Source organism: Chaetodon auriga, chromosome 13 (genome assembly GCF_051107435.1).
Source record: "Chaetodon auriga isolate fChaAug3 chromosome 13, fChaAug3.hap1, whole genome shotgun sequence".
In the NCBI taxonomy this organism is placed as follows: domain Eukaryota; kingdom Metazoa; phylum Chordata; class Actinopteri; order Chaetodontiformes; family Chaetodontidae; genus Chaetodon; species Chaetodon auriga.
Genome location: NC_135086.1, coordinates 7,030,314 through 7,051,288, shown reverse-complemented (window position 1 = coordinate 7,051,288; position 20,975 = coordinate 7,030,314). Strand labels below are relative to the sequence as shown.

Sequence of the window (20,975 nt, the reverse complement as noted above, 5' to 3'; positions counted from 1 at the left end):
GTCTCACTTTACAAAAAAAAACATTGCATTTCTTATTTCAGTCACAAAATGGAGGGGAAAAGCCAGAAAAGGTCTCCGTAAGAGAAGAAATTTCAACATTCATCCATGAAATCAAGAAGAATCCCATCAAGAACACCTCAAAAACCATTTCACTGCATGTAGGCCAAGTAACAGCACAACTGTCGAGGCGCCAGGACACTGTTTACCACATTCAACTACTGTCTACCTGCGGCGGGACTGAAAGTCGTTCTCTCTTAATTAAACTCGTTTATCAACTCTTTCTAGAGACAGTTGACTGGAGAACGACCTGTAGACTGGTTCTGTGAGATCACTGATGATGTCACTCTACACCTGAATTCACATTTCTGTGGAACAAAAGTGACCTCAGTGTTATTTGAAATATGGACGGCAGACATCGGACTTAAGAGCCAGGCTGCAGACAGCTTTCCCTCATCTCGTCTTTTTAAATAATGCGAGGGGCTTCGCGCTGATCATCCAAACTAATACTGAAACAACTGCAGCTGCTGAAAAATGAATATCAAGCAGGTTGATATTTCATCAAATCCTCTTCAGGACACTGTAATCCATCAGGCAAAGCCACGCTGTGGTTGACCCGTGACGCTCTTTACTTTACTTTGTGACAAAGATCTGCATGTGTGAACCTGTAAATGCCCTGAATTACAACCCAAATATTATACAATTAAAAAGTACTAGCCACACATTCTCTTATTGCTACAGTCTTGTTCTGGTAAAGTGTCATCTCGAGCGGAAGCAGTAGTCTCTCTTAAGGGAATGACCTTAAACACATCCTCAGTTTAGCAGCCACCTCGTTATGAAAACATCTAGTTTTTCCAGGAAATCAACAACTCATTTAAACTCTGCACGCTTTGACCTGGACTGGAGGAATGAACTCCATCTTCAAGAACAATACCGAAACCTTTCCCCCCCCCCCCAAGTGTGTGAAAACCTGCTCCGAAGCACCTCAGCAGACAGACTTCAGGTCAAGTCGTGCAGCGTATTTACAAAGGAGGGAATCAGAAGAGCGCATTTAAAGCTGATTATTAATAGGACAGAATCAAAAGAACACATTTACATATGTTCAGCAGTGTCCGATTCCCCACACCTGCCGGTACGAATGCTAATAAACTGTGCGCCAGTGTAGCAACAGGTGTGCATCTTGATGTGGTAGTGTGGTGCGCAGACGCGGGTCTACATATGCTTCTATGTATAGGATTATTTGCACACTGGCGTTGTCAAAAAGAAGAGTTCCAGTTCATCTGCGGAGCTCCTCGTTCGAGTAACTGAGAGTAAATTTGAAAATATGCATTGACGCAGCACCACTCCTGAGCTCCTATTGGCCACTCCGGCCCAGTCTCCTTGTGTAAGCCTCCCAGCCTGACTTTCTGTATGACTCAGCAGCTTTCAGCCTATCAGGGGCCTCAAGGATACCCCGACCCACGATGATGACATCAGAGCCTTTGTTGTAGAGGACTTCCTCTGGGGTGGCGTACTGCTGGCCCAACACATCACCTGTGAGAGACACGGAGGGGGAGGGGAGACATGGGTGAGGGGGGGAGGTTGTAGAGGAGCAGGAGGTGGATTATTGGTGGAAGGCTGAGCAATGATTTCTTGTACTATAGCTCCTCCGTGTGGTGAAGAAGAGTCACAACACCAAAAAAAGAGCAGAGTGACACGTTTCTGTCAAGGTTTAAGGCATCAAAAATCAATCACCAGACAAATTAGTACATTGGAGGCCTGAGTCATAACGAAGCTTGTATGTAGGGTATGCATGCGTTTAATAGGGTGGAATTCTCCTCTTTAACCACATGATTTCATGGTTTGCTTTTAATTACATATAAATAAATACTTGCAACATTTCTGTTGAGCTAATGAGCTAATTTACCTCCAGCCTGCATCTGCACCCCGGGGGTCATGTGGATGAACTCCGGCCTTTTGCTGATCTTGGAGCCGCAGATGAACCCGATCACGAAGTCCGGCTGCTCCTCCGCCATCTGCAGCTGTACGGGCAGAAAACGGAGATAAGGAACGGTGAGCGGGTGACCCTAAATGATGGACGACATGTTTGAGTGAACTTAGAGAAAGCAGAGACGTGCGTACCACAGCCTTTGTGTATTCACCGGTAGCCAGCGAGCCCTGAGAGCTCATCTGCGCTATGAGCAGACAGCCTCGACCCAGAGGCCTCCCTACAGCGCTCAGACCCTTCACCACGCCGGGGCCCGGCACCGCGTGGGCGTTCACGATGTGGGACCAGGACGAGATCTGGTACAAACCGCCTGGGACGCACGAGCACACAGTTCAGCCACTTACAACATTAACATTTTGAAGCCACGCGGTTTTTTAGATCTTCTCACCTTCATACTGATGCTTGACCGTGTTGCCAATGTCCGCAAACTTGCGGTCTTCAAAGATGAGGAAGTTGTGCTTCTCAGCCAAAGCCTGCAGTTGCTGGCTGAAGGCCGCTGTGTAGTCCTGTTTTCCAGACGTCAGAACAGCATCAGATCATCTGTCCTGATAATATTCTTCTTGTCAAACATGAACCGGGCTGACACCAACCTTTAGGATGTCTACGTGGGTCTTCAGCACGCAGACGCTCGGACCCAGAGAGTCTGCCAGCCGGAGAAGTTCCTCGCTGCTCGTCACGTCGGCGGACAGGCAGAGGTTGGACTGCTTCTCCTCCATGATCGTTAGCAGCTTTGACGCCAGGGGGTGAACGTCTGCAGACGACAAAATGACAATGACCCCATTAAGATATCAAATCGAGGCTCTTCACGGGCATTTTATCGATGGATGACTAATCAGGAAAACTGGCAGATTAATCGATAATGAAAATAATCAGCCCTAAATCAAATATTACCAATTATATTCACATGCTGCACTAATGCTGGGAGACTTACTTGGTAGTTTGGCTCTGTCTGCGTAGCTCAGCTCCAGGTCCGGCTGCACACACGGCTTCTTGGTGGCAGGAACGTCATTGCCGTTCTCCTCCTTGGGGCTAAAAGTGGCGGATGTTACACGTGACGTATGCGTTAAAACACACACACCAACGCTGTAACTTTACCTGTCGCCTTGTACCTGAAAGTGTTGTTGTCCAGGATGAACTTGCGGACGCTCTGGGCGGTCTGGGCGTCGATGCGTTTGGCCGCCAGCAGCACGTTGAGCAGCTTGAACATGGAGATGATGGGATGTAGTTTGATTCCCTGAGAAGCCAACATCTCCACGCCGCCTTGCTCCCTGTCCATCAGAACTATGGCGTCCGTCACCTTGAGCAAATAAAGATGTCAGTAGAAGGTTTAAGATCACTTCTGCGCTTGGAGGTCAACCTTCACAGTGATCATCCAAATGAAAATCTTCCCTCATACCGCACCTTCAGCCCCCCTTTGTAGAGCACTTCAGCGGTCTCCAGGATGCTGCTGCCGCTGGTCACCGTGTCCTCGATGATCAGACATGTGTCGCCCTCACGGAACGAGCCCTCCACCAGACGCTTGGTTCCTAGCATGGTTACACAAGGAGCCTAATCAGTCCCTATTCCACTCAGACTGACTGATTCAAGAGGGGCAAAGGTTTCTGACACAGTATGCTTCAATCACATAAGCATGGGCAGACTGTCAAAGGGGGGAGTGAAGAAGACCCCTTTCAAGAGGATTGTCTTGTGAGCTTTATAGGGCCAGAGGAATGTCTATGGTTGACAAACAGCTTTGCATTAGGTCAACGTCCACTGTTGCAATGCAGCAGCCTACAGCGTTAACTTGTGATCACGTTGGCCCTTGTTCATTAGGAAGGAGAAGAGTTTGTCTGACGGCTGAGAGGAAAGACCTGTGATAACACCAGTGAGCTGAGGCTCTGATTCATGGCTCTCCAACCTGGAACGATCCTTAACCGCACACAAATGCTTCAATCCTAATCGCATTCTTGTGGTTTCCTACCAAACACAAGGTCGATACTTGATAAATAAAGCTCGCCCTGCCTTCCAGCCACCCACCGTAGTCCTTGGCCTCCTTTCGCCTGATGAGCATGGGCAGTTCGTGTCTGGAGCAGATGATCGTGGCCAAAGGCAGGGCTGTGTACGGGACCCCGCACACCGAGTCGAACTGCAGCCCCTCTTCTAACACTCGCTGATAGATCAGACTTGACACCTGTACGCAAAACAAGAAATAAATGGGCGAGGACATTAATGTGGCGGGACAGGTGATAAAACATGGCACTTAGTATCCAATGCTGCTTCTTAGTCTCCAGAATAAAATACTATAAATTGGTTAAAATACTATAAATTGGTCGTTAATGTGTAGTTGGAATGCATTCTGCTGATACCTTTACATATATTTAGGCTAATATGATCCAGTTATGGCAAACTAAACAATTTGCAAGAGTTGTGAATATGAGCAGCATTAAAGCAGTAAAGATGATCATGTTGACACTATATGAAGTGTCAGTAAATGTTAAACTGCTTTATATTTATGGGTAGTTCTGATTTACTTACAGAAAAAGGGGCAGCCTAAATACGCACTCAGTTAAAGCTTGTTGAAGCTGTTTTTGGACTAAACTCGTGAAGGAGTCGAGGTTAGCTGGAAATGAACGCTCAGAAAACCCACGTGCCCCAACGTCGCATCACTTCGGCGCGTGGGAACTGACATTTTCGCGTGTATACAGCCGCATGTCTTGGATTAACGTAGCTGAGGGACGTAGAAGTGTGTTGTTCAAAGCTGCTCGCGCTGTGCAGCACGTGCTTTACCTGGTTCATGAGCGCTGGGTAGGACACGAGAACCCTCAGGTCGATGTAAATGGGGGTCAGCATGCCGCTCTTCAGCTTGTACTCTCCGAACTTCACCGCGTTCACATCGTGAAGCTTCAGGATTAAAGTGTCGATTGAATCGTTTTCCATCTTTTCGTGTTCAGAGGGCTTTTTTCAGGTGTCGCTTTCGAAGTTGTGTCCCGCTCTACGCTCCTCGGCGTCGGCGGCAACTGAAATAACACTTCCGCATCGGTTCCTTCGGAATAAAAGCATCATCGATACTCTGATTTCGAGTGTTACGACACGCTGTATGTTTTGGCAGGTCAGCAAAATTGTTAAGTCTGAAGTGTTTCTAATTTCCATGAAACCTACAGAGATTATTTTATATGCGCGAATTCAGATAAATTGCAAGTCTACTGACGTCCGTAAACAAGCTGTTCAAATGGACAATATGTAACATAATGTCTTCTGTAGACGAAGCAAATGACGCATACTATGTATGAAATAATACTAAACGTTATTGATCCAAAGAGGAAATTTTACAACAGCTCAGAAAGATCAGCGACACTGACAAGAACATATATTGTCTTTTTGAAACTATTACTACGCTTTAGTGCACGAGCAGTTTCAGTTCTGTTTAAGAACGAGTTTACGTAATTTTATTTTGAATGATTTACGCCTTAACCGGAAATGTTTCCAGAAGAACCAGCGGTAGGCCACAAAGCTTCCGCGTTTGTCTTTTTAGGATGGCGACGGAATTATCCAATCACAGCGAACCTATTAACGCACACACTGGCTGACCCCAAACGTTCTTGGGTTTGACGTAAAGAACCTCTATTCGCTCTGATTGGGTAAACAGAGTCTTCTTCCGTTGATATCCTAGAAAAAAAAGGTTCCCGGCTGGGACGAATTCCAGTATAGAGTTTTGCTTTGCGTTTCAGAATAAAAGCATAGACTTTCCGCATACTGTATCAGGTACTTACCGACTCGAATTGTTTGAAATCCTTCATTTATCGTATCTCAAGGAAGCTTATGTCTGGTTATATGTTAATACCCAACAAAAACTCCAAACAATTGTCTTGGGATTTTTTTTTTCAGTTTATTAAAAAGACTCAGTCCACAGTAGTTCAGATTTTGGCACCAACAATATAAAAACAAGTTAATCAAAAATAAAGTGTACACCCCAAAAAAGCATTGAACAAAATGCCTGAATAAAAAAGGGATAAATAAAAGAAATTAATAAAATAAAATAAAAAAAAATACAAACATTTGTGTAATTAACATGTATTTCACTTGGAAACAATGGTGAATTTTCCAATACATTTTTTGAAACAGTTTAACTTTTGGTCAGTCAGCTTTTGCTTTATAAATTTTTTTAGGTTCACCCACATTACACATCACAGAACTACATGCTGACTTCAAGAGCCTATACTGTAATAAGCAAGGCGACAAGGCAAGGCAAGGCAACATTTTTTAATCCCAACCCAAAAGTAACAGTGCTTATCTTTTTAAGGAAAGTTTGGTGAAGAGAAATCTTAGTGACCCATTGCTTTGCTCTTCAAAATACAGGGACACTGACCCCAGAGAGACAGACAGGACACTTACAACTGTAGTCCTTCATTACAAATAATGTGGATTTAAGATCCTAAAAACTGTCCTATTTATTTTATTCAAATCTGACTGTCATGTCTGTCCAGGTCTCAGGCAAAAATGGAAATACTGTATGGCTATGCAATCAACTCATACCCTCCTATATGGAAATGTCTATGGACCCAGAAAATGAATTCTATAATTAACTAAACGATTTCTAAATATATTAGTCACAGTGAGACTCAAAATCATGGGAAATGCAACAAACACGACTACAGTTATTATCAGGGTATAAAATCAGACACATTTGAAATGGCGTGTTTTTTGTCTTGGACAAAGGAAGACGGAATGTTTTAATAAAAATAAAATAAAATCCTAATGCAAAAGTAAAAATACACAACCATACTGCATCTGGTGTGTGTGTGTGTGTGTGTGTGTGTGTGTGTGTGTGTGTGTGTGTGTGTGTGTGTCAGCAGTATGTTTGGGGTCGGCAGGTTTGAGGTGATAAAGCAGCAGGATTTGTGCTCTGACAGGTTGATGTCAACAATTTGTTGGAAGGTGAAATCCTTGTTTCTACTGAAGTAGAAAGGATCACAACCAACGGGAAAAGTTGGACAGATCTTTGAAAAGGCACAGGGGTTGGCGTAGAGAAAAGTCTTGTTAAGGCACTTAAATTTGGTGAGGGGGAAACCTTTAAGGCACAGATCTCATGGAAATGTCTTCTTTTAAGGAAAGCAGGAGGAGGTTTCCTTCTTGAAGTGGTAGCGACGCTGTAAGGGGTCTCACTTCTTCATCCTCCTCGACTCAAACTTCCCTCTGCTCTACTCTGAGGGACTGATCGCGTCTGCAAGCAGCTCCGGCCTCAAACATTCAATCGGACATTGGATGTTCTGGACAGCAGAGGCGGGGAGGGCGAGAGGAGAGGATTTCATTAGCTTTGATTGGATTTAAAGCAGCATCTTTTAAAACAATGACAAATTAAAGATCACAAAAAATATGCTGAATTTAATACTTAATAATTTCATATTGGGTGAGTAGATGCTGGATTTCACAGGAGGAACATTTTTGTGGAAAGTGGAAATGAGTGAAAACAAAAAGCAACTAAAGTTGTCTTAACTTATTTGTTTTATTTTAGATCATAAATTTGGAGTGCGACACTCACCAGTTTGCGTAGAGCGTTTTCTCTGTAGCGGTCGAAGGCATCTGAATGAACAGGCTGAAGGAGGTCGGCGTCCACATCAGTCGCTCCTCCCGGCCTTCTGCAGTTCTCACAACGCCAGCCCTAAAGCGTGAGAGGGAGAGTTTAACGCACACACGCAAACACAGAGTGATCACAAGGACTCCATATCCATATTGTCCACAAAGCAGCAGGGCACAGGTTTGTATGCACACACACGCAGCGTTACACACCTGCTGTCCTCCATGGCAGGTACAGGTACAGATGGCGCCCAGGTACTCCTTCTGCCACTGATTTCCCACCTGGTACATTTTTCCATCGTCGTAACATGTCGATTCATCTGGAGGGCACGAGTTCAAGATTGAATATCAAGTGACAAAACGACTAAATAGAAATATGTGACACAATTTCAATTTATTTTATGATGCATGATATACAAAACTTAACAGGATCCTGCTGCTACACAACAAGACTCATGTCTAAATGTGTACAGGTCTAGTTTTGTGTGTGTGTGTGTGTGTGTGTGTGTGTGTCAGTCTATACTTACGGGGTTCACATTTAAATTCCCCCTTGCCGTTGCCCAGGCACGTGCAGCTCATCATGTGGCCGTTCTCGGCGTGGCGGTCCCACTTCTCGCCGATGCGGTAGTTATTGCCGTTGTCATGACACCACTCTGAAGGAGCGAGGAGAAGTAGAAGAGAGGGAGAGAGAAAGAGAGGATAAAGGGAGCGACGAGCAAGGGAGAGGAGTGATGCATGAGAGGATCGAAAACGGCGAAGACAGGGAGAGCAAAGAGAGGGTGGAGGAAGGAGAGTGAAGTGGATATGAGAGACGATCATCAGTTAATGCAGAAAGCAGCCTAACAAAAATTCAAAAATTCAGACTTTTCTTCTTCACCCTGCAGAGAAAGATTCACAGCATCCACAGATCCTGATTTTAAATGCACATTCTCTGTAAAACAAGCAGTTCACAGTCTCGCCTACATCTTCACATCGCATCCTTCAGATCACACAGTGTGGACACACACACGTAAACACAGAGACAGTGAAATGACTTTGATCCTATGGCAAACAGATGGTGATCTCAGTTTCTGGTATCGTCGTGTTAGCTGCTGTTTATGGACAATACAAATAACTGAGATTGGACAGTTAGCTTAGCTTAGCTTAGCTCCTGTTTGCCCTCTTACTGTGATGCATTCACAGCTCACAGAGGCAGAGCAGAGAGAACAGCATGGGCAGACTACAGACAGACTCAGTAAACCAGTGATCATCTTGATGATGAACTCATATAGTATCTTGCTGTAAATGATCTAGCTGTCATTGCAGAGGCTGCCCACGCCGTCATTTTGCAGCACATAGAACAAACTGTACAATTCTATGGCTTCAAATGTAGCGAAGGAATTTATATTGTTTACGATGTATAATGTATTTACTAATGTATAGTTTTGTTCATGATGTAGTAATTTTCTGATTTCATCGTATAAATTCCTCTTGAGTAAATCACATAGAATTATTTGATTTCTAATTCCATGGTGTGTTTGCAAAGCATGCTGGGATGGGGTTATTAAGCCACTCACTGGATGAATCACACCTAAAATGGCCACTGCCCAGCCCAAGGCAGCGGCACCACAGCTTGAAGCCCGTCTCAGACATGCGCTCCCACTCTGAGCCCACCTCATGGTAGGTTTGTGTGAACGTGTCGTAGCACACGTCCCGGTTGGCGGTGATGGGGATGTCACCTGGAACTAAGGGATGGAGGAGAAACAATAGGTTTTTATAGGAGGCAGCTGATGTGGTTTACCTTGCCCTAACTTGTCATGACTGATACACACAATATGCTAATTCCCTCTGCATGATTCGTCAGTGAGGACTACTGTACCTGCATTACCAACTGTCACAACTTCCTCCAGAACCTTCTCTTTAGCCCCGCCCCTCATGGCCTCTACTACGACGTTATAGGAAGCTCCGGATGTCAATCCAATCAGTGTGGCACTGTTAGAGGTGCCAGGAAGACGCATCTATATGGAGGAAGAGAACATTAGTAAGTGGTCCTAACATCAGCTGTAAATATGGCTGTGCGTGGCTATGTATGAGTTTACCTGGAAGCCCATTTCCTCCAGGTGTGTAATGGGGTTACAAGACACCTCATACTCTGAAGTCTGAGGAACGGGTTGCCAGGAGATGGTGGTGATTGTCTGTGCTTCTTGGGGCAACTCGGTTTCATTGTCAGGGAAACCAAAGGCAAGACCTGGCAGAGGACCATCGCTCACCTACGGGATCAAACAGTATAGAGATACTGTGAGGTCGTAAAATCAGTCAAAGCTTGCATGTTAAAAATACACCTTTGTATTCAATATCAAAGGATCAGCAGCTAATGTTGAAGCAACCCTGATGCTTAGCTTCAAATTCTATGTTTCTAAATTAAAAAAAAACATCATGTATAATTTAGTGTCACACACCTTGACCAAGGGTACTCTGTTTCCATCAGGGCCTGCTACAGGAATATAGACCAGGGGTTCTCTTAGAGTCGGTCTCTGGCCTTCTTTGGGTCCACCATAGGGGCCATGGAATCCATTATTAGGGCCAAGGTTCTGGTACTCTGTATAGATGTGCTGGCCCTGCTGGCCTGGTCGGCTCTGGCCACTAGTACCAGCCAAGTGAACGTGGTTGGAGTTGAAACTGGACACAGGAAGGGAGAGCAATGAGGAAGGATTAAGAACAAGAGATGCGAATGGGGAAAAACACAGACGAGGAAAAAAAAAAATTGTGCTTAATTAATAATTTCAGTGTGGTTATGTTGGTTCTTACATCTTGTCATTGAAGGACTCTGGAACATCCAGGATATCAGTGGTGGGTCGGTGAGGAACAGGAAGCTGAGGCAGCTCGGGGACCAATAGTTGATGATCTGTAACTGTCTCTGATTGGACAAGATACATATGTATGCTAGCTGTTAGAAGCAAGCAAAGCAAATGCACAGATCCACTCACTGTTTTTTTTAGCAGATAAAAACATAAAATGGTTGTGTTTCCACTCTGCTCTTTAAACAGCAGGAAACCAATAAACCAATAATAACCAATTACCCATTTTGGGGTACTGACCCTCTGCTTGAGGATCCCCATGTGTAGATTTTCCCACACCTTAGCATCAATGTTTAGTATGGAAGAAGATAAATGACAATGGCTACACGCTGCACTTCTGCTTTAACAGCAGTTAGAGGTAAAAGCCAGCAGGGGGCACCAGAGTGTAGCTCAAACATTTAGACAAGTTAATGTGCAGCAGTCATTGCTCATTATTTGATACTTTCACAAAAAAAATAAATTGTGACATTGTGGCTTAAATTTTAGATGTAGCTAAAACAAGTTACAGGGAAAAAAAACTAAACATTTCGGTAAGAGATGTTAATTTTTCACAATAAAAAAAGATCTCTCCTGTAGCCAACTTCATGTAATTAGTGCAATTCTTGGCACAATGCCTAAAAGTGGGTACAATAAAAACAGCCTATAATGTTGCACTTTATGGTTTTATCAACATTTTTGTGGGAAAACTTTATAGCAACTAGTTTTATTATTCCACCACACCAGTAGCATGTAACACCCCAGAATATCACAACTTAAGCTCGAAGGATGACTGGGATACTGTTTCCATCCTCATCCTATTTCTACAAAATGACAGAAGAATGTAGAATAGAAATTGCCAATTGACACTGTCACAGATCTTTGCTTTAATAAATGAGGAGTCAAAGTGAAAGATCTAAGGTTTTTTAGTGGGCCAGTCATGCTGGAGGGTAGACGATGGGCGTACTTACGTGTTCTGGCTTTGCCCACTAGAGGTGTGCTTCTCAAAGCATTCTGCAGGGCCACAATCTTAATGACATACTCTGTTCCTGGTTTCAGACCTACGGCAAAAAGGCATGAAAATTTGTCATTCACCATCAATGATTTTCATGTACAGTATGTTCCATTCATCTGTGTAGACTAAGTCTTGTGCTCCACGCTCACCATTGATAATGGCGTAGCTCTGGCCTGCATGGGGTCTCGGGAGAAGTTCTCGAGGCAAACTCCCGGCCTCCTCATAGGTGACGTAATACCCAGTAACCCCTGGACTGCGGGATGGCTCCCAGGTGAAAGAGATGCTGTTTGGGTTCAGGGAGGTGAAGCGGATATTGGTGGGTGGGATGACCAATGGTTTGGCTGGAAGAGACGGGCAAGCGAGTAAGTACTCATGAACTACAATACTGTAACACATATACACATTTATATACATTTCTTGCCAGCATTGCAAATATGTTAACTGTCACATCCAAAATAATGCACTGACAGCGTAGGATAGAGGTTAATGGTTACCTGTGGTGGCAGTGAGGGTGAGAGGGGCGCTGCGTCCATTCCCTTTCAGCGTATAGATGTTGATCTTGTAAGTGGTGCCTGGCTCCAGACCTGAAGTTAAGATGCAGTGACAGGTTAGGAGGGATTGTGTGTGCCTGAGTACAGTAATACAAAGAATCTGCATCATGATTGAATGATATTACATTTAATCATACACTATTTACATTTACGCTACATCTTTGTGTATTTAAATACTTGTACATTCTCATATCTGTGTACCTGTGACAGTGTATGAACGCAAGTCAGGGCCGATGTTCTTCTGAATGGGTATGTAGTTTGTAGGGGCGGAGGTAGGCGTGGCCTCAACCAGGAAGCCAGAGATGGTCTCTGTCTTGGAGCGCCAGGTCAGAGTGATGGAAGAGTCGTTAACGTCAGAGATCCGTACACGACGAGGTGGGCTGATGTCTTAAGGTAGATGAGGACAGAGAGATGAAGTAAGTAGAGAGTTAGGAGCACAACACAAGAACTATCTGTCACAATATGACTGCAAAACGAATTCCATCTCTCAGTTTTCATGCATCAAAACAATGCATTTATTTTCCAGAATTTCAAGATTCACGAGTGAGAGACTCACTCTCCTGAGTGGTGACCTCTCCTTGCACCGGCCTGCTGGTCAGGGAGTTTTTCAAGGCGTAAACATAGACTTCATAGATAGTTGCAACCTAAGGGAGATGGAGAAAAGAGCAAAAAAAAAAAAAAAAAAAAAAAAAGACTTCAGTCTCTCACTGTACTGCACGTCACCCCAAGACTGAGTACTATGGCTGCAACGAAAATCATAACTATCTGTGTATGTGTTTGTGTGTGTGATGCTGAAAGAGTTTTTAAAACTAGGATCCTTCATGCACACTCAGAGACCCACACTCACCATGAGCCCAGAGATGTGTGCCTGTGTGGTGTCTGGGGCCAAGTTGATCTCCTTGGTAGGACCGCTCTTGTTCTTTGGGTTCACCACCACGCGGTAGCCCGTCAGGCCCGTTAGGCCATTCAGTCGGTTTTCCTGACCCGGCACGGACCAGTGCATGGTGAAAGAGGTCGGGCCAACCTGGGAGAACTGGAGGTTGGCGGGAGGTGAGATGGCTGGAGGGAGGAAAGAACATAAGAAGAGGGACACTGTCAAGTACAGAAAACCTCAAATGAAACTGGTTGGTTTCTTTAAAAAAATACATCATCTCGAACTAATTCCCTTCCGTACCTGTAGCTTGTGTCCCCACCAGCGGTGTGCTGGCTGTGCCGTCGTGCAGAGCGATGACCTTCACAGTATATTCAGTGCCGGGTTGCAGACCATAAATAACAGTGGACTCAGCGTCTCCTCGGGGAGCTGGGCGCAGCTCTCTCTCACCCTCCTCTGAACTTGAATACAAGACCCGGTAAGATGTAACAATTCCCTCAGGACTGTCCCAGGTGATTCGCAGTGAGGTGGAATCGATGTCAGAGAAGGTCAGGTCCTTGGGATGGTCGACATCTAAAAGGTGATGAGAGTGGGGAGAAGTGTGGCAAGGCAATGGGTTTGGAGAAGTTTTTCAATTTGTGGAAGTTTGGCAAACAATATTTCACAAATACTTCTCTAAAAAGAGTAAATCCTTACTTGTCAAGGCATTCACCACCATTGGAGAGCTCTCTCCATCTTGTCCAAGAGCGTACACACTCAAAACGTACTCTGCTGTGGGCATCAGTCCTGAGAAGGTAATCTCTGTCTGGTCTGCAAAAGAGAAGGGGAAAAAAAAAGAAAACAGTTCACTGAGAAGCCAGAAACAAGGCTAAGAGTTTACAGCTAATCGAGCTTTAAAACACTGACAGCAGTATGTTTGATCAAACAACATACCTGGAGCCACCACCTCAGTGAAAGACGGCCCCTGTCCATTTTTGGGCACCCCGGTCACCCTGTATCCCTTGATTGGGCCCTGAGCAGGGCTCCACCTCACTGTGACGCTGTTGTCCTTCACGTCCATCACCTCCATTTCAGAGGGAGAGTCAACACCTAAGAGAGGAGGATAGAGAGATGGAGAGAAGAAAAGCTGAGTGTGGAAACAGCGTTTGGATCATATGTGTATGTGTTTGTGGGTGTGTGTGTGTGTGTGTGTGTGTGTGTGTGTGTGTGTGTGTACCTGTCTTGTGTGTGACATAGATTGGAGTGCTGGATGCAGGGCTGTCTCCTCTACCAGTGACGGCATAAACAGTGATGATGTAGTCAGTGCCAGGCTTCAGATTGTTGATTGTGGCAGTGGACTGAGAGCCAGGCACTGTGAACTCCTTCGGATTACTGTGACCTCCTGGATAAAAGATGTGAGAAATGTTAGAGAGGAGCAATTTCCAAATACAAAATGTACAGAATAAATGACAACTGGATGAACTAGAAAAAGAGAAAGTCATTATTTCTAGCTCACCTGTCTCTCCATGAGTGATCCTGTAGTAGCGCACAGTCACAGGTGGGGCGTCCCAGCGGACCGTGATGCTGGTGGGGGTGGAATCTAGCACTTCCAGGTCTGTGGGAGCATCAGAAACTGGGGAGAGAGTGAAACACCAGAGACAAATAAATAAACAACATGAAAATATGGTGAGTAACTGGAGGATATTGAGTATTAAATCAGGATTTCGTACTTGTCTTCTGATTGCCGCTGAGCGGCAGGCTCTCTAGCGTCTGGCTCACTGCGTAGATGTTGACCAAGTACTCCGTGTCTGGAGTGAGTCCTGTCAGGGTGAAGTGGTTCCTGGAGGGGGGCAGCCTCTCGTCCTTGGCCCTGCCGCCGCTTGCCATCTGGTAACGGATGCGGTAGCCGGTGATTTTGCTCTGGGGTGGGAGCCAGTGGATGGTGAAGGAGTTGGTGAAGATCTCAGAGAAACGCAGGCCAACTGGTGAATCCAGAGCTGAAGAAGGTTGGGAGAAAAGGAAAGGCTGCATGAAGGTCCAGGTCGCCTGAATACTGACATTTACATCATCTTTGCAATGAAAAAGAAGCCCACTTCTGTACTGATGTGCTCCTGTTACTTAATCACATTGGGTAAGACTCACCTGTTTTCTGCGTGCCGACAAGGGGCGAGCTCTCCCTCTGCTCATAAACACACACCACGCTCACCAGATACTCCGTGTTAGGCAGCAAGTCTGTGGACAGCGACAAAGACATAAATACAAGCGTAGTCGTTTGTGTGTTGTTGTGTGTTCTTTGTTTTGCTGTAACTTACTCCTAAGCACCACGCTGTTACTCCCGGCTGTTGCACTAGTTTCTGTAATGTCGTCTTCATCATCAATGGGATGATACCTGAATAATAAGGAGACATGTATTAAAATCAGGGAATCAGAAATAAACAATACAGAGCTTTCAGGACATTTAATGTGTCTGATTGTACCTGACGAGGAAGTTGGAGATGCCAGCAGTGTTAGGGACACGGGGAGACACCCAGGTGACTTCCATAGTGTCCGGCCCAACCTGGCCGAAGCCCAGATCAGTGGGGGCTGGTACAGCTAAGAGAGAGAGAGAGAGAACAGCTTGGTTCAGAATGTACTCAAAAGGTCGCTGAAGATTTATAAGATTTGTTATTGCTCAAGTAAAGAGATACTGAGAGAATTGTAATAATTCTTTCTGTGGAGAAAGAGAAACAAGAAAAAACTGAAATGACGAGACAAGAGAAACGGACTCCACCATCTTTAAAGGGAGGACTGTGTTTTATGTGTGTGTCAGTCTAAATTCATGTCTGAAGTTTTACGACATCTTAAAAGTGAGAGAACAAGCGGTGTTTGCATTGGGGGGCAAAATGAGCCTCAGTATGCTAAAACCCCTCAAGTGAAACCAGATGGTCCACACACACACACACACACACACACAAACACAAAGGATTATTAAACTGACAACACTGCATGCAGTGCAATTACATCAGCAACTTAAAACGTTTGCTTTGAAGAGCCATAACTTAGGGTTAATAAGAACCTTATTACCTTACACAACTTAGTGCACACAATATGATTTGGTGCTCCCTTGCAGCTCAAATCATCTATCTACCTAAAGGATAGTTGGTATTCTTGTTTATAAGTGAATGGCTCCTCCAATAAGAAAATGTATTTGCTTTTAATTATATTAGCAGGAAAGAAATCTTTTCAGTTTGGTGGAAACATGATCTTACAGGTCTGCTGAGTGAATGTGGTGGGCTCGCTCTCGCCATTCTCCGTCACAGTGATCACACTAATGTCATAGTCGATGCCAGGCTCCAGCCCGTAGACGGTATACTGGCCAGTTGTTGGCAGCACCAGGTCTTCAAAGATGGGTACGCTCTCTCCGGCTGCCACCACCGTGATCCTGTAACCAGTGATGGCTGTGGTGTTGAGCGGCGACCAGCGGAGGCTGATGCTGGTGTCGCTCACGTCTTTGAAGGTGAGGTCCTTCAGCCGTGGGACATCTTCGTAGGTGGAGAGAGGAAAGAAAGAGAGAAAACAACAGAAACACCAAACAAACGAGAAGAAAAGGCAGAAGGAAAGGGATGGGGTTGGACACGAGGGTCAGAAAGAGGAAAGCGACAGACAAAAAGACAGGAGCAGTGGTCAAGGCGAGCAGTGTAAACTGTCTGCTTCCAATGGGGTGCGATATTCAACATATCACACCAATGGAAGAGTCAATGCAAGGCTGCTTTTCCTGGTATATATTACCATCCAGTGAGGTTTCAGCTGTTATTCAATGAAGCATCTCCATTGAAAATTCTTAATATATACACAGGCTATCGTGTGCATTAGTGCTACAAAACAGTCTTGGTGCTGTTTTGCTTAGTCCCTCAGCTGCTGATGCTGAGGAAGAGCATCAATGCTAACAGAGCAGTGCTAGTATCTGTTCACTGTTGAAAGCTAATGTGTTATTTTAGCATATTAGCTTTCAACGTAACGTGTTAAATTAAAAAAGGGGCTTCTGTGAATGACTGTAGTCTTACCGTTTACCTTAACAAAGATCATGAAAATCAGGCCACACTCCCTGAAATGATGGTTCATTTGACTTTCTCATGTTGAACATCCATACATTCTCAAAAACCCATGAAAACACCACGATTATGAGTCTACCTCTCACTCACCTGGTGTGACGGTAGTTGATACAGGCGTGCTCTCCATGTCATCCTTAACAGTAACAACACTGACGTTGTACTCCACTCCCGGACTGAGGTTCTCCAGGGTGCAGGAGTTCTGCCCTGCCTCCACAAACTCCTCCACACTGTTTCCTTGCTGACCATTGGTGGGAGTGCATGTCACTCTGTAACCTGTGATGTCTTGGAGGAAGAGAGAGGGAAAGGAGAGGAAGATGTCTGAACTGAATGACAGTATGGTATTTCAATGAAATGCCACAGCAAGAATCAGATTAGAAATGTTTTCAGAGACTGTAGCTCACTGACTGAGGGATAAATCAATTAACAAAAAGAAGCGATATCAATCTACCACCAACTAATTTTATCAAAGGACAGATAAGAGAGACATACTATTGCAGTAAGAGGTTAGACTGATTATTTGTGATATGTTCAGTTTGCTTTTCATGCAGTATGCAGGTGTGTGTGTACCTGGTGTACTGGCCCCGTTCCACTGGACAGTGAGCTCTCCTGTGCCCGGGTTGGACTCCAGGCTGAGATCAGTGGGAGGTGACAGAGCTGGAGATGAAGAAGAAAAAGAGGAGTCAGGTGAGGAGGAAAGTAGTAAGAGAAATAAGACACAGACACTGGCGGAACAAAAAGGTGGCAGAGTGAATATCTATTGGTTCATTCTTACGTGTGACAACACGGCGTGTGATTGGGGTTCCCTGCTCATGGCCGTTTATGACGGGCTGGACGCTGTAGGTGTACTCAACTCCCGGAGTCAGGCCAGAAATGTAAATACTTCCAGAGTCAGAGGTCACATCTCTGGGGGCTTCGCCGCCCTGACTGGGACGTACTGTCAACTGAAAGATAAATGCACAGAGTCAGAGAGGCAGCACAGAGATGGAGACGTCGACCGGGGGTACAGGAGGTAAAGGTCAGAGGTCGATGTTTTCCCAAGAACATGGAAGCCAGCAGAACATTCTCATGTCTGGCGTGAAGTATTCTGACCAATCAGATTTAACCCTGAGGTCTGTGGTTCCTGTGTTAGCCAACTCCAATGGGGCCTACCCTAAACCAGGGATAGCTGGAATGTGCCCTCCACAGCAAAACACACATTTCTTATTAATAGATATAAAAAACACTTTGTGTTATGTATCTGCAGTGAGGGTACCTTGTATCCAACGCGGGGAACTGGAGTCCAGGAGATTACAATGGAGGTGTCAGTCACATCAGTGCTGAAATGAGGAGCGTTGCCCATTGGCGGGTCTACAAACACACAGAGTGAAAGTGTGTTTCTGATCAGTGTCATGGCATGCAAGAAGATATAAGCATCCTCCAGAGTGCACATTTGCTGTACATATGAGTGTGTGCTTATTCAGATGATTGCTTTTGAAACTGATTCCAAAAAGTTGGGATGCTGTGTGAAATTTAAATAAAAACAGAACGCAATCATCTGCAAAGTGTTCCCGATCCCATATGGTAACATCCTTCCTACAATCATGTGTTCACAAAGTGGTGAACCTCTCGCCATCCTCGCTTGTGCCTGGCTGAGCCTTTTGAGGATGCCCCTTTCATACCCAATCATGATACTATCACCTGCTACCAATGAACCTGTTTACCTGTGGGATGATCCAAACAGGTGACTTTGTTGCTCTTGTTCCAACAGACCCTAACCTGGACAACTCTGAGCTCCAAAATAAAACACACATAATAAATGACATCACTCACTTGTGGTAAATACAGCGGTCTCTCCTTCACTCAGCGTATTGTCTTGCTCTGCGTGTAGCGTAGCGGAGTATTCTGTATTAGGCTTCAGGTTGAGGAGGGTGTACTGAGAAAGGCGGGCAGGCAGGCGCAGCTGCTTGGGGTTAGAGCCCTCAACTGTGAGGAAGAGCCGGTAGCCGGTGACTTTGGCACGAGGAGCATACCACAACATCACAGCACTGTCCTCAGTCACGTTGGCGAAATGGATATCTGTGGGAGCATCAGGCTCTAAAAAGAAAGACGTCAATAAACCCCATTAGACATGAACAGTTTGATTTCTACACAGTTGCTTATTTCAACTAATTTCACTTTGGAATGAAACTTGTAATAAACTGAGTCATTTCCCTGCAGGCCTGACAGCATCAGTCATACTCACTTGTAGTCTGCTCCCCAATAAGCGGTATACTTTCTTCTCCATTGTGAATGGTGTAGACGTTGAAGCGGTACAGTGTTCCAGGCTGTAGGTGTGACACTTCAATGTAGGAGTTCTGACTGACAGGCAGAGTCATCTCCCTCTGCGGAGAACCAGACTCATCAACGGGGAGGACGGTGACCCGGTAACCTGAGACGTCGCCGGCGGGGCCGGACCAGGTCAGAACGATTTTTTTATCTGACACCTCGAAGAACTGCAGGTCTGTAGGAGAAGCCACTTCTTCTGTGGACAGAAAAAATAACAGCTTAGAATAACTCTTATGCAGCTAGTAGAAATAAAGCTGGTGAATGTGTGGAGAAACTTGTCATTTGTCAGGGAAGGACCCATAACTTGTCAGAATATATGTAAGTTTAGGTAAGAGCGTGTTGTTTGGATGCTGTACGGATGAATTGCTGAGCCTTGATGCCTCTTACTACCTTAAAAACATACAATAAAATGGAAAACTCATTGGGACACAATTTTAAATATAATCTACTAAACAAGGTAACGTATAAAAACTTGAATATAAAACAGACACCATTTGCTTTTATGTTGCAGATCATCAAAATACACCCTAGTTTATACATACATAATTACACTATGAGCGGAACCACGTAAACAGAATTTCTGCAAAACGCCAAACGATTAAGCTGCTTCATATTTCGGACAGGATGGCAGAACACACACAGACATCTTCAACTAGTAAACAGCAGTAAAGTAGAGCTGGATAGAGTGCCAAGAAAAGGACAAAAAAAAGACCTGTTTGGCTTATGAAGGCAAGAGATGAGACAATAAGATGGAGAGAAAAAGAAATGAAAAGAAAAAAGAGAGTAAGTAGAGCTGTCTGAGCTGTCTGTGCGGGAACTTTACGGCATGTATAAGTGTTTACTGATTTGGTTCAATGCAAGTTTAACAGCTTAAAGATATTTAAATGATTGTATGATAGCATATCATGTGGCGCATATGCGGTGGGCAGCGGTGTGTGCAGCTCAGACCACTTATCATGTGCAGATTAGCACATTTGTAATGTACGTCGGAGTGTACAGCGTACATCTGCCACAGAAGAGAGGGCTTTACTCGTCTGTCCAAAGATGGCAGCACACGCTCTCAACTAGGTCATGAATCTTTATTCCATCACACAGACCATACAAACAAGCACACACACATGCACACGCACACACTTCCAGCATCTGCTCGACTGGCCCAACAGCATGTTCGACCTGGCAGACTGAGAAGTTTTACATAACTCCAGTGGAGCAGAATAAGAGCGCAACAGCTGTGAACTCAATGACTTCACTTTCCATTGGAAAAATCGTCACTTCTACTATTGAGAGTTGGACACCTCGACATAAAATCACTGACTAGGCCACAGGACGGCTTGCAGCTTGATTCTGGAGGGTGCACTTATGGCTAATAAGCAAAATTCCTATGAATATACAACAGAGCAGAGGGTGGGGCACGGGATCAAATGATGATATTTAATGGTCAGATTTTGGTCACTGCACACTGGTTCCTGGGAAAAATAGAAATAAGAGACAGAAGCTCCCTTTGCTATTAATATCTACATGTTTGAAAGCACCCAAAACTCTCCAGATACCATGAAAATGATTAGAGCAAAGGGTCAGCCATTTTCTCCCAAGAGACACATTTTAGTCTCTTGGAGGTCACCTTTTAAACCAACATTAGACCAATATAGCTGCTTTAGCCCATAATACCTTTGGAGGTATACAATGGTTCTCTAGAGGCTGTAGCACACAGACAAAGGTCTGAGCTGGTGGCAGAGATTAAAGAAAAAATCTATGTTAACTAAACCCTGAATACACATATGGAAACAAGGGTAGACTTGGAAAAGAAAGCTTGC

General features: G+C 44.8%; 2 protein-coding genes across 3 annotated transcripts in view; both read right to left on the bottom strand.

Annotated features, from left to right (window-relative positions):
- Positions 1-948: 948 nt before the first annotated feature.
- umps (uridine monophosphate synthetase) lies at positions 949-4,990 on the bottom strand. Its single transcript, XM_076746129.1, has 10 exons — positions 4,751-4,990; positions 4,001-4,154; positions 3,386-3,510; positions 3,094-3,281; positions 2,916-3,013; positions 2,575-2,735; positions 2,373-2,490; positions 2,119-2,294; positions 1,904-2,018; positions 949-1,530 (listed from the first exon to the last, which is right to left on the bottom strand). The coding sequence occupies exons 1-10, from the start codon at positions 4,898-4,900 to the stop codon at positions 1,352-1,354; spliced, it is 1,464 nt and encodes a 487-aa protein (XP_076602244.1). The 5' UTR covers positions 4,901-4,990; the 3' UTR covers positions 949-1,351.
- A 1,710-nt stretch (positions 4,991-6,700) lies between these two features.
- Positions 6,701-20,975, bottom strand: part of fn1a (fibronectin 1a) — a 28,893-nt gene continuing 14,618 nt past the window's right edge. Inside the window, exons 19-49 of one of the 2 annotated variants that reach the window (XM_076746435.1) lie at positions 19,079-19,357; positions 18,667-18,930; positions 18,110-18,204; positions 17,630-17,798; positions 17,425-17,511; positions 16,948-17,139; positions 16,015-16,287; positions 15,244-15,358; positions 15,079-15,155; positions 14,909-14,998; positions 14,497-14,763; positions 14,283-14,399; positions 14,004-14,168; positions 13,721-13,876; positions 13,484-13,597; positions 13,091-13,360; positions 12,764-12,975; positions 12,473-12,560; positions 12,118-12,303; positions 11,860-11,949; positions 11,515-11,706; positions 11,322-11,411; positions 10,325-10,433; positions 9,976-10,195; positions 9,616-9,786; positions 9,396-9,534; positions 9,094-9,261; positions 8,065-8,190; positions 7,751-7,857; positions 7,503-7,622; positions 6,701-7,230 (exon numbers count right to left, since the gene is read on the bottom strand). In XM_076746435.1, coding sequence (XP_076602550.1) covers positions 7,162-7,230; positions 7,503-7,622; positions 7,751-7,857; positions 8,065-8,190; positions 9,094-9,261; positions 9,396-9,534; positions 9,616-9,786; positions 9,976-10,195; positions 10,325-10,433; positions 11,322-11,411; positions 11,515-11,706; positions 11,860-11,949; positions 12,118-12,303; positions 12,473-12,560; positions 12,764-12,975; positions 13,091-13,360; positions 13,484-13,597; positions 13,721-13,876; positions 14,004-14,168; positions 14,283-14,399; positions 14,497-14,763; positions 14,909-14,998; positions 15,079-15,155; positions 15,244-15,358; positions 16,015-16,287; positions 16,948-17,139; positions 17,425-17,511; positions 17,630-17,798; positions 18,110-18,204; positions 18,667-18,930; positions 19,079-19,357 — 4,817 coding nt within the window. In that variant the 3' untranslated portion in view covers positions 6,701-7,161. The remainder of the gene's footprint in view (positions 7,231-7,502; positions 7,623-7,750; positions 7,858-8,064; positions 8,191-9,093; positions 9,262-9,395; positions 9,535-9,615; positions 9,787-9,975; positions 10,196-10,324; positions 10,434-11,321; positions 11,412-11,514; positions 11,707-11,859; positions 11,950-12,117; positions 12,304-12,472; positions 12,561-12,763; positions 12,976-13,090; positions 13,361-13,483; positions 13,598-13,720; positions 13,877-14,003; positions 14,169-14,282; positions 14,400-14,496; positions 14,764-14,908; positions 14,999-15,078; positions 15,156-15,243; positions 15,359-16,014; positions 16,288-16,947; positions 17,140-17,424; positions 17,512-17,629; positions 17,799-18,109; positions 18,205-18,666; positions 18,931-19,078; positions 19,358-20,975) is intronic. The other variant, XM_076746436.1, reaches the window with a different exon arrangement.

Excerpts from the sequence above, each read along its gene's own strand:
- umps (XM_076746129.1), bottom strand. The coding sequence starts at position 4,900 with ATGGAAAACGATTCAATCGACACTTTAATCCTGAAGCTTCACGATGTG. Across the intron at positions 3,282-3,385 it reads TCTACAAAGGGGGGCTGAAG|GTGACGGACGCCATAGTTCT; the intron begins GTGCGGTATGAG and ends TATTTGCTCAAG. Across the intron at positions 1,531-1,903 it reads GGTGCAGATGCAGGCTGGAG|GTGATGTGTTGGGCCAGCAG; the intron begins GTAAATTAGCTC and ends TGTCTCTCACAG.